General features: G+C 41.8%; 1 protein-coding gene across 2 annotated transcripts in view; it reads right to left on the reverse strand.

The window, feature by feature from the left end:
* Positions 1 to 9,522, reverse strand: part of LOC307255946 (netrin-G1-like) — a 57,231-nt gene extending 47,709 nt beyond the window's left edge. For both annotated transcript variants that reach the window (XM_080034776.1, XM_080034775.1), the window contains exons 1-2: positions 9,469 to 9,522; positions 4,149 to 4,822 (exon numbers count right to left, since the gene is read on the reverse strand). In XM_080034776.1, coding sequence (XP_079890902.1) covers positions 4,149 to 4,394 — 246 coding nt within the window. In that variant the 5' untranslated portion in view covers positions 4,395 to 4,822; positions 9,469 to 9,522. The remainder of the gene's footprint in view (positions 1 to 4,148; positions 4,823 to 9,468) is intronic.
* Positions 9,523 to 13,205: the final 3,683 nt, after the last annotated feature.

Here is a 13,205-nt window from a genome sequence, read left to right on the forward strand (position 1 = left end):
GATCAACTAGTTTTGTCAATGACCTCAGCCTATTAAGCAAAGGTAACTTTCCTTTCTCTAGTCTAAAATCTATAGTTCTTTTCTAAACTCCATAAATTAGCTCCTGTGGGCACATAAAACAGAGATTGAAAGTTCAGAATGACTCCCGTCATTGCCGGCAAAGATAAGTCTGCTGCATTAACTGTCAATAACATGGCAGTCTCCGAGCAGCTTAGTAGGAGCTCTCGTCTCGTCTTCCCTTCCTAAGCCTCCGAGGGGGCCGTGTGGTGATCTGGCAGCACCAACTTCTTTCATCCATTCTCAGAGAACTGAATAAAGTTCAAGAGGAATTACATGAATCTTCCCAGTTAGACTCAGAGTAGCTAGAATAAGCACCATTACTCAATCGTTCTCACAAATGTTTATACATTGCCAACGTGACGTGGATGAGTTAGCATGGCTGCAGCTACCGCGGAGCCTGAGGGACGACAACGACTAACTCAAAGCCTCCATTCATTCCCTTAGATCAACTGCTAGATCGCTGTGGATGTTGTGGGAGTAAAGACTGTCTCTCAACTCTCTCTCAACAGACTGTCTCTCAACTTCTTCCTCCATGATTTTCCCTGCTGCCACATTTCAAACCACCAACCCTCTGGGTGAAAAGTTCTCTAATCAACAGGGTACAAATCCAAACACTACTCCAACGTGCCAGCTACAGTTAGGACATGTTTGACAGGGCGGTCTGTTTAATAAGACAGCATTTATTTACCCAGCAGATTCGTGATTGTTTGAAGATGTCGTCGCAGCCATTTATCTGATAAAATATTTTTCATGTTTGGTGGAATAAACATGTCCTTTCCCATCACTTAGCAACTACAAATGATTTGTTTCAACTCTGAATTGCTTACAAATCAAACCCCCCTCTCAACATATTGGAAATAATGGCATTCCACCCTTGGCTCGATGGTATTAAGTTCCCCCAATGGAGCCTTCAAGGCAGCGCAAGGCCCTATTCCTTACCATAACCCTTACCCTAACCGCAGGCTGCCTTGGAGGCTCCGTTGGGGGGACAAAACACCAAACACCCCACTCTTGCAAATAGCCATTTAATCCACAAAAGCCAACCTGGTTTGGAATGAAGAGAGGGGGAAAAGTGCCTTCATTAAAAACCCTCTCATGTCTGTTAACCATATCAAAAACAATTAGGAGAGGTTGTATCATGCAGATAGTCTTTTAACAGGCGTTCCTCTGCGTTAACATCCACAGTTCATTAGTGCCCATTTGGAACACTACTGTTATTAATTGTCTAGCCTTTCACTTCAAATGGGTCTAATTGGATAGTCTGTGAAAAAGCTGAATATCAAAAGTTTATTTTTCTCATTAGTCACAGTTATATTTGACACATTTGGAAAAGTAATGTCACAGTATCAGTTTATCCATGTCCATCTTTTAGCTTGCACACTGACTATTACTGTTTAGCAAAACATAAAAAAGGACATTAGGACCAGTGGCGAATGATGTTGACTGACAGTGCCTCGGTGCACTACAGGAGAACAGCCTTAATACCAACACATTTTGTAGAACCCCTGAAGGTCTGCAGCTAAAAATAAAAACAGGGCTACCTCCCTGATGCTGAACACCTGTCCTAGACACTGTTTATCCTCAACTCCCTGCCTTGCTTGTCCTAAACATTCAAGAGTAAACAGGCTTGGAATTAGGACCAAAACCAGCTACGTCATTCAAAAAGTCACCACCTCAAATCTTAAGGTATAAAAGATCCACTCTTGAATGATCAATGTCCCGTTATTGAGTTAAGACTCTTTTAACTATATTTGGGAGGGCATAGTTTGAATTTTTTTTTTTAAAGTCCCCGAGTGATCTAGATAGGAATATTAAGCACAAGGTAGAGGGACTTAACATTACTCGGCAAACCAAGTCCTGAGGAAAGTGATTAGACCCGGCTCACAACTGCAGGCAACTTGGCGATTGGCTGAAAGAGCTCATTTGCATACTCCTTTCATCTCCCACAAACTCTCAGGAAGCACCGGTGTATAAGGTCACCGGTGTCAGTCGTCCTGTGCACCAGCCGAGGTTGTAAACAGATCAAACACACTACAGCCATTTTTGGCGCGTCGCATGCAGAAGGAGTCAGTGTTCTTGATCATCTGAACAATGATGACCTCATATTCATGTCAAAGGAGACACCAGTCAGGCAGTCACATGTAGGGACATCTGAAAAGTCACATACAACCTCATTTAGCCAAATCAAGATGCAACCTTATGTACACATTTGCACATATTCCCAAAGCACCTAACTGGCTATGTAGCATTAGCCGTTCATGAAAGGGATATTATTCCAGCACTGGAATAATCAGGTTAACCACATCATCCACCAATGTGAAATGAAATGATTTGGTAGTGCTGTGCTTCAGCTCTTTCAACATCAAAGTAGGCCCAGATGTCATGGTGCATTACCATTGTCTATTTTAATAGGAAATTCGACAAATGTTTAGCAGGAGCACTTGATTATTTAATCACAACTAGCCACTTAACTGTAGTAACAACCACACAAAGTAATGCAAGCAATGGGTAAGCAAGCATTATTCAATAAGACGTGACCAGTTTTTTTTTTAAAACACTTGGCAAATACTACTGGTGAGTAATCGAGTTTAAAAAATGACTAGTAGTTCGATCTAGAAATATATTAACTTAATATGTACAAATACACGCCTTTACGAGAACTACACAATATGCTGACAAAACAAAACAAAACAAGATAAATGGTCCGTATACAATTTGTGATGAATTATGAAAATAATGATGTTATCGATGCAGTATATTGTATATAAAACAAGATCTCTTAATAAATATAAAGAGAAACATAGATAGCAATTTGAAAATAGATCTATAACCCGGCCGGAACATATAATGCGGTGAAATGACTCCCTCTTCTCTCTATATATCGCTCTTTATACTCCCTGTGTTATGGTAATGTTGTGTATTTAGGATAATACACAAGGCTGATAAAGGTTTCACGGTTCAGTTTGATGTAAAGCTTCACAGAAATTCACACTCGACTGGAGACTGGCTCCTTTTTTTCATCCAACGGTACGGTGGCATTAAATGTCTCAATGCCATCTGGAGCCGCGAGAATAACAACTCTCCTTTTGCAAACACCCTTTTGTTTTATCTGGTAAATATTTACTCTCATGAGCTCTCACTGGGGCATGCACACGACTTCTAATCAAGAACAATGGAACAGCCTTTGGGCTCTGGCTGTTGTCTTTGAGTGTGATTCTCAACGCATTCAATCTAGGTTAACACATTTTATAATGGTTGATAAGGGTCAATGAAACACAACATTAAACACTGGTGTTGAGCATGCAGTGCATTTATAACTGCACCATTTACAATTAACCTGTCACCGTTCACAGCACACTGATCCTTTCCTCTGTGTATGTGCAGTCATGTATACAAGTGTATGCATGTTCTTGTGAACGTAGGTCTCCAAAAGCACAATACTTTTGATGAAATAGCTTGACAGTAAATGCATTTGTGTGGAAATGTTTTAGTACAAAAGGTTACAAGAAAAGAAGCAAATGTTTGTCTCCAAATCTCTGATATTGTCCGTTCTCTGGCTCTATAAAACTTTCCAGATATAAATACATAAGCTATTTGTGACTTAAGATAAACAGCAGTACAGTGGGGACACTAACTTTCTGTTTAACTCAGCCTCTACCAGATTAATGACAGTTTTACTATGAAGTACTATGACCTGTTGCGTATACTGTATGATTGTGCATGTCTGTCTGAACATGTATTTCTACATGCACATATGATAGGTGTACATGCCTAAGTCCATAGATGCCTGTATGTTCTTGTGAGGTACTTGTGTGCCAATATGCATCTATTTATTTTCAAACGTGCTTTTTCAAAAGATCTGTGCATACACATTAACTTGTTTCTGCATACATTTGTGTGTTTGTGCATTGCTGTACTTGTATCCTAATGCACACCGGTTCTTAGGCGCGCACATCAATCTCTGCTACGGCGGCGGCGGCACATTGCCTTGTATGCACTGCTCTCTATCCCTGACCCAGTACGCTGTGTGATCCTGCCTACAAGCCTCATCTGTCTCCATCAGGGGACAAGGTGAGGTTACGACTCACCAAAGCGCAGTAGGTTTCTGGCGGATCTCCACACGTGATATTGGGGGGGTCGAGGGTCACTCGCAGATACTTTGTCATGTCGGTGGCTTCTGGCTGACAGGCCATGTAGTCCCACGTCAGGCCCTCCTCCGTATAGATCTGGGACTTGCACACGTCATAGTGTCCCCAGGCCGCCGGGTAATGTTGCATGGAGTGCGCGAAGCCGGTGCACACAGCATGCAACGTGAACAATATGGGCCAAAGCATCGCTGATATCGTTTTACGTTGACGGTTGTCGTGGAATTTCTTCTCTTTGTTTTAACTTCTGCTACTGCTGCTTACTCACAGAAACGGCAATACCGCTTAGAATGTTTTTTTAATTGAACTGCAGCTATGAACGGTGGATGGAAGCATTCGGGAAGCGTGGCAGCATGTCGTTACTTTTGTGTGAGCACCTTCAGGCAACGATTAGCCCCCATTCAGTTATGTTGTCTTCGATTGCTGCCACTTCTGTCGGGCTGATGAGGTGTGGCAACTAGTAGGCCTACGCTCCTTCACAAGTGTTGGCTGTTGATGAAAGGGGTCAACCAGCGGTCAGACGTGATGTGCAGAAAAGGAGTGACACTCCTCATACGTTAGTGGCTGTCAAATGTCTGGATCTCCCGTCTGCTGTGGTCTTTGCCACAGGCAGCATCCTAAAGGACAGAAGGAAAAAACACAGTTTGGTGATTTAAAGGTGGAGTCAGTGATTCTGGATAATACTTGTTGACAAAATTACTTTCTGTCAAAATCAGTGATGATCTCCTAACGATCTGCTTCCTTTCAGTACTGTGTGTGCAGGCTGAAAGAATGTCCAGTGTTAATACACAGCCTAGGTTCTGTAAACTGTTTTTTTTGTTTTGTCTGAGCTGTTTACAGAGCTTAGGCTGGTTTGAGGGTGCTTAGTTGGAAAAGTTGTGCATCTCACTTCCCACTACCACTCACACATTCAATATTCACACAAACAAAATGCAAAATCCCACTGTTTACACATATCCGTCACAAATAACCCTGCCAACATCACTGTATACAATTCAAATCACGCCCGTTCTGCAGCACCTAATCTTAATTTTAATTTTCATACAAAAAGGCTTATTTCCATGTGTCAACTCCCTGCATTTAAGTTATTGCTTTTTCCGGACTGTTGCTCCTTAATAGCCAAAGGTGGAGTTGCGTTTTTCCTGATGCCTACGGAGGCATTTGGGAAATATTAAAGTGGAATTGGAAGACAGAAATGATCTATTTGAGGGATTGTACGTTTCTCAGAGCCATCACAAGCCATCAGTCAGATGGCCTAACTCGTCAGGTAATGGTGCCTGGCAGCAGTCAGTAGAGACCCACACCATCTCAATGTCTCGGTTTAAAAAAGTGTGTGCGGGAGCGGGAGGGAAATAAAAAGGTGCAGCTATATATACAACTGCCTGCAACAGAGTAATGCCACCGTAAATAGAAGTAAAGTTAGTGTTGACTGTCAATGTGCTTAGGTGGCCTAAGGTATCGCCTTAGTGAAATGTTCCCGGGAGTGGCTGTTCACAATAAATGTACTTCCATTCAAGTTGAACTCTTGCCTATTTCTGGCATGATTTTAACGAGCACGCACAGTTATCTCAAAACTCCCTTACAAGTCTGCAATGCGTTTATTCTAATGCAGATTCAGATTTGACTGGCACACCCAGCTGGTAGGTGCAGTTGAACCCGTAACGTTCCGGTCAGTAGCTTTATTCCTTCAGGCTATAGCTGCTCCCCCTGTGACTGACAGTCAATGCTGAAAAACAATGTTTTTCAGGTAAGCTTGGGATTTGAAGCATGCACATAGTCTTTTATGTTCAGAAGAACAAGCTACTCTTCGATTTGTGTCAAATTATTATACTTTTTTATCAAGAGATTATCGAGTCAAAATCTAAATTAATTTAGGAAAGGATTTTTAATTAAGGTTTATCATATGAAAGGACAAAGATTCAGATCAGATTTGGGGAAACAATAACTCATCTCAATGAGTTGTGAAAACATGCAGGCAGCTCTTTGCGCTCCCCACAGACATACAAAGGCCTTAGAATTCAGCATTTAAACTCTGCCATTTTGCCAATTTAAATGGGTTTTTGACCACATCTACGGTAGACAGTGCTTGCCTCCTCACAACCCTAATAACCCTTTCACAAAATCACTACAGGCTCGAATACATTCCATCTATAAAGATGTGCATCTGAGCTGGATACATTATCTATCTGCAATCCTGCCCTGCTAACTAGGCTCGGCAGACCCTTCAAAGCGAACCATGTCAGTGGGGATGGATGGCAGGCTTCGTTTGACACAGCTCTGCTGGGAGACCGGAAGAAACTGGTGTGAGAAGAAAATACACGGAAAGAATTTTGACTCTTTAAAGATGCTCCTGTCAATCAGCAATACTCCGAAGAAGAGTCCAATTACAAATTTGATAAAACGTCCGTAGCTCTGGTTGATGAAGAAGCCAAAATATTTCACGTGGATGCGTGTATCAAATTTCATAAACATAACTGTCAGTGCCTGATCAGAGATGTGTCATGGGATTGACCACTATCATGTTGCATGCACACATCACCACCCCCCCTCCCCCCCACACACACACCCTTCCTCCCTTTCATAACACTGAGGTTGACTTTCATTATAAAGACATAAATTAGGTACCAGCGGCGGGGTGGTGAAGGTCGCTTATCTTATTTTTCTTTAATAGGGAACATTCAAAGCTAATAAGCAACAGATATGGAGCCAACCGCGGGAATATTGGCTTTAATTCGCAGACACCTGGAATAATGAAATCTTTACAGATGAAAGGAGGTGTCCAGATACCATTAAACATCACAGCACTGCTGATGTGACAGTGGAACGAGGAGAAAAAAAATGTGCCATATAAAATCTGTATTATGCCTGAGAGGTTATTTTTGCACAAAGCCGGTGTTCTGACACCATTTAAAAAACCCAATTCATCTCATGTAAAGGTCTCCGTTGCAGATTAATTCACCTAATTTTATTAAAGATTAATCAAATGTTTTATAAAAATTACACAGAAAAACACAGAAATGCAATATAGGACAAAATGACAGTCGTCTACCCTTGGTGGCCCCTCATAATGCAAGGAGAAACTCTGGAATGTCATAATTTCACAGAGAAAAATATGAGGTCAGATTCTATATTAAAAGTCATCAATATTTGAGCAGAGGGGGAGAGGGAGAGAGAGCTTAGGGTGACCACCTCACCCCTCTCCCTCCCTCCCTCCCTCCCTCGCTCTCTCTCCCTCCCTCCCTCCCTTTCTCTCTCTCTCCCTCCCTCTCTCTCTCCCTCCCTCTCTCTCTCTTTTCCTTGGCTTGTTTTTGAAACCTCTGAAACACCCCCTTGTGTCCGCTTGCATCCCGTCCCCTGGGCAGCTCAAGCATGGCGGAGTGTTTTAAAAAGGTGAGCAGGCAGCAGTGCCCCGTGGATTTTATGCTGGTTACAAACTCCCGGCCCTGACCCTTAAAAAAAACAAAAACATAGCAGATATATTCCATCCCCATGTGTGAGTGTGTGTGGGGGAGGGGGAGAGCTGTCCATGGTGCTACAAATCAGGATCTCAGAACTGCCTTATATGCTCCAGAGCGAATCTTGAGGGCCAATATTAAACACTGACATAAGGGATGACACTTTTATTGATATCAAAAAATTATAATAATGAAATAAAAATAAAAAACAGCTTACAATGAGAGTCCAAAAGGATGCATTTAGTCTACCTTACTAAATTAACTTCAATGTTCTTGTATACAGACTAGAATTACTTTTTGTACCTTGATGTCTTTCGACTGCTCAAGATCCTGCAGTCTTCTTCAGAAGGCCAACGTATGAAAATGAATACTATAGTCTGTATAAATGAGAATTAAAGCTAGACTCTGGTTTATCCTGAAACAATTTTTATGTTGTTCTCTTGTATTTCTGTACTCAGCACCTGGTATGGATTGTTGGATGCACATACACACACATACAATTCCGCCTCGTTGTTTTTATTGATTTAGCTCACATCTAACAATTGACTTGTGATCCATACCCAGTTTGAGCAGACTGATGCTTCGTGGCTGGCTGATGAGTGCAACAATAAACGGGTTAATGCTTCCAAGAGCCAACCCTTCCATATGAGTCACAGTGGGATCAACTGGCACACAGAAGCATGTCTGTGCTGGCACACATTTGTCTTCTCATTGTATTTCTCTCTCTTTATCTCTCTCTCTGGTTCTCTTATTCAATTTCTCTTTCTTGCTCTTTCTCTCTTAAAAAAAATCTCAATTTCTTTCTCTCTCCAAAGCAACCATTGCTGCGTTAGATCCGTAAGTGCATAACAATCAGTGTCCAAAGGGCTGCACTTTTAACCTGCAACTGGAGTCACTTACTTACTTACAACAAGGGCCGGCCGGCTGTGCTTTTTCTGCAAAGAGCTTTTTTTTTTACTAAGAGGATGCAGTTGATGTGGTGACAATGTGAGGGGTCTCTCAGTGTGGAGCCCAGCCAGAGATCCAGGCTGTCTGCCTATACCACTGCCACACGTGAAATCTGCTGCCATACATTATTCAAAATTCTTCTCCAGAACCACTAACAAGCGAAAATGCAGAGCATGTTGCAAGCGTTTTAAAATCCAGGACACGCAACATTCAACTAATCATAAACAGGAGACATATAAGGCAGAATCCTAATACGTTGAAATATGTTCTGCATATCCCCGTTATAAATTAAGCACCGACCAGATTATAGAACTAACAGTATAAACTAGATATTTACAGCAACAGAGGCTGTGTTTATTTTGTTCTGGGTCAGATTTTGCGCAGAGGCGAGGCATACCTACATATGACTTTACTGACCTGCTGCGCAACAGGTAAAAGTCACTCAATTTAGTTCATGAAACGAGTTAGAAAAAAAATGCAATTCACTTCAAATAAACACTTTAGACTAAATGCAAGCGATGCAAATCCAGATTTTAGAAACCCCAACACCTTTTAAAATTAAGAAATCCTCATCGGATTCAGCCAAACTTCAACTTAGATGGATAGCTATGGATAGAAATTGCAGTGTTTTTCTTTCCTTTTTTCCCCCTCTCAATTTCACACGAACCGCTCATTCTATATTCATTTAACCCCACTTCAAACCCGGTCACAGTCGACGTTCCGCCCATGAAACAGCCCACTGTAATTACCATATTATTTCCAATTTAGTCACGATTGTCATCATCATCATCATCATACAAGAGACGGTGTGCAAAAAGGAAAATGCACAATCGGAGTGCTCAAAACACAGCAATACTCACATTTAAATGCGTTCCCGGGAAGAGCTGCTCATTCAACAAGTTATTAACAGCCACGAGTAGTTGGGGAAGGAATCTCCTAAACGCCTTTGACTGATTATTCACTTTCTAACGTATTCTGAATTCGCTCCAGATGGATCAATAAAAGCGATGTATGCGCGGAGAGCGCGCATTCACGTGGAGAGTGCGGCGTTTTTTTTTCTTTCTCTCAACTTTTCTTTAAACTTTGCGTCTAGCTATGGCAGCCTTTCCTTCGAGATAATGTCCTATCTCTCGCTCGCGTTCAGACCTTTTTCTTTCGCGCTCACAAACGCCCCTGAGGACCGACTGGTGTTGTCCACACAAGCTATTTCCTTTTACGCAGCGCTGCTCTTGGCGCAGCATTCATTGGAATGGCGCACGACCAAATACTTCTAGTAGCCACTAAGGGGGGGATTCACAGTGGCCGCAAATTCATTAAAGTCCATCAAAACACATCCCGATGGAGAGAAACTCTTGAGGGGGGTCGTTTGGACAGGACAGGTAGATTTCCAGCCCAGCCGAGTTGTGAGCGGGAGAGGAAGGGATAGACAAGCAATCTTCCTCAAATGGAGCCACTATGTCCAGTTACACACGAGTGCTCCGCCGGGTCCTAAAGATAATACTGACTTCTTGGTAAATGGCAACTTGTTCGGCAGTTTTACGCGGTTCTTAAATTCATGCAACTGCGCAAACAATATCCAGCTTTCCTGCAGTAATTTATTCTAATAGGCAATCGAGCTGGCTGATTTTTTGTGTTTAGAATGAAGCTCATCACTGGAATTTAATAAAGCAAGAGACCATCACTTTCTGTGATGCATTTAAAAAAAAAACTCCTTAAGAAAATCCCTTTTTATTTCATCACTTTAAACTCTTAGCGTGACACAGACTCATTCGTAAACGGAGACATATTTGCGGTTGCACTAAAGTGGAATATTGTGTTTTAAAGTTGATCGATAATTACTCAGCAATGGGCTGCCCGCATCGCTTTCTACAGCAGCATGCAACTCTCTGTCTCAAAACCCAAAACAGCTGCAAGCCTGAACGCAAGGTGCCATGTGGAAAACAGCCAGTTAAACAGCAAATAGTCATTTACAATGTAGATTTATCAAATGATTCAAGTGTTACCTTACGCGGTGCACATCTGACCTTTGAGTTAACTCGTCGAGTTGTTTTAATCACATTTCAGGATCCATTAAAATGGCAAGAGATGCATGTGGAGAAAACTTAACAGGCGAGTCCTCTGGGCTAGACAATCCCAGTACGACACAATTAGAATGAGAGGGGGAAAAAAGGATCGCTAAAGCGGGGCAGAACTCTGAAAATGTCATTTGTTATTTGCCTATACACTGATAATCACCCGGAGTTTATACACAGATTATTATCACTACACCATATCAAGCCTCAGTACTCGATGCGTTCGGTTAACAGCAAAAGAAAAACAAATATCTTACCTTTCATCTAGGAACGTGTGGGGTTTGGTTTTGCGCTTGCAAAAAGAGGAAAAGGGAAAACTCCCCTGGCCGGAGAAGTTGTTGGTGTAATTATTCGGTGGTCTTTCTTTTTTTTTAAAGGCAGAGCAGAGAGAATAACTAGACTGTGAGGAGCGTCTACCGGCGCTCCCTGGGCGAGGAGTCACAGATGTCACCCTCTCCACTACAGGGTGCCGTGCAGCAGCGCGGCAAACGGCCGCGGTGACAGGTCGCCTTCAACACGCATTTTAATTGTGGTGTAATGGCAACTGGTGGAGATCGCACGATAAGAACAACCGCGCCCATCCGAAGGTCACCGCAGTAATTGAGCAGACCATGTCCCATGTCGGTGCAATAAAAGCTTCAGAAAGTATACTGAGTTGAAGAGGCAGCAACTCTCCTCAGCCCTCATGTTCTCCATCCATGTTGTGAATATGTTCCTTCAAACCGGGAATGCTATTTGTCTGGTGTTTTCATTGTAAAGAGTAAAGCAAAGAGCATAATGCAAAGGTGAAAACTGACTTTTTACTTTCATGTTAAATCTACTCGCATGCGGTTTCAGAACCCTGGACAGCTCCTGCCCCATGGAAGCAGCTAAACCCCATACTCAATACAATTCTTAACGAAAAGTAAAACGTTATTTATGAAAATAATGCTTTGGAACCATTGACGTAGATTTTGTTTCGATATTGGAGGGGGGGCATTATAAGCAGGAGTCTGGGGGTCCTCCCCCACAAAACCTTGAACGTCAATATGGGTTTATGCACCAATTTGAGCTTTTTCTTTATTCTTTTATGGCAGACATTTCTGAATGTATGTAAAATAAGGCAATATTCTGGTACCTGGTGATACATATAATGGAATATGACGCAGTAAGGCTCTAAGGCTTTCACATATAGCCTAGGCTATTTTTCACTTGTGTTTTTTGATGTTTTTTTTTTAGATGATTTTATGTTTTTTCACTGTTCACGACTGAGCACCAGTGTTAACTAACATTTAAGTGTACATCATTGATGAAGTGCCAATCCAACATTGTAAATTAAAATGGTGCGCTATCTGCTAGCTGTTAGCTAATGTTAGGTAAGCCAAGCGAGTCAGCTAAACTGTAATTTAAGGCAAAAGTAAGTAGATTATGTTAGCATTCATCAGTTCAATCTAATTCAGAAACCCCGTAGGTAAGGAAGTAAAGTATATTAAGCTAAACAAGCTTGCTAGCTAGCTACTTACATTACTACACTGTCTGCATTGCGTTGCTCGAGGCTAGTCAGAAAAATATTGGTAAATATTACACGTAAAAAGGATATATAAATGTTTCGATGCCCTGTAAATGTTATTTCTACCTCTTTTGGGGACTTTCTTCATATTTATTTTAAGGGGGACACATTTACCTCTTCTATATATTGAAGGGGACATATCCCTTTCCTCCACCCAAAAATCTACACCTATGTTTGAAACAGATTGTGATGAATACTTTATGATGGTACAAACAAGTTATTGGTGGCTTCCTTCCTTCCCTCCCTCTTTCATCCAGCATTTCCCTGCATTCCAGTCACTCAGTTGTCCTTCTTTCCTCCCCGCCTTACAACCATTATCCATTCGCCCATTGTATTTCAAAATGTAAGAATGTACCCATTGGAATGAACCATCTCTTTTTCTAGGGGTCTGCTTGACCTTCGTACTTTCTTTCATTCCGTCTCTTCCCTTTCAGAAATGACAATAAACTATAGTCGGATTTTCCAAACCTCTTTCCCTTTCCTCCTCATTGCCTTTTTTTTAAAGGCTGAATGTTTAAAAAGCTCCCCCTAAAAATAGAACCACGGCCAGCCCCATATTGATTTCTTGCAAATTAATATGCAATGAAAGACGTGTAATCCCATTAAAAAGTGACAATGCCATTTCTGTTCTGATAAAGGGAGATTTTGGTCGCGACCGGTGCTGAATGACAACAAGTCTGTCATCTCCCCACTGAGGTAAAGTGGCTCACATTGTATCACAGGGGTTCAGCCTTTGCTTGGAGCGACTGCTGCTCTTGACATTTCCATTAAATCATTCCTCCTGGAAATACTACCATGCCGCCCAGACAGTCACATAAATGACTGTGCTCGCTGATTTGAACTCTAAGCAGTATAAATAGAGAGAGAGAGGGACACACAGAAAAAGAGAGAGCGAGAGCATATTTATATGCCAAGCCTCACATGGGGATTTTATGCAAGCATGATTATTACCATATGTACCTTTTTTATCTTTTAG

This window comes from Ammodytes marinus (assembly GCF_949987685.1).
Source record: "Ammodytes marinus genome assembly, chromosome: 9".
Classification (NCBI taxonomy): Eukaryota; Metazoa; Chordata; class Actinopteri; order Uranoscopiformes; family Ammodytidae; genus Ammodytes; species Ammodytes marinus.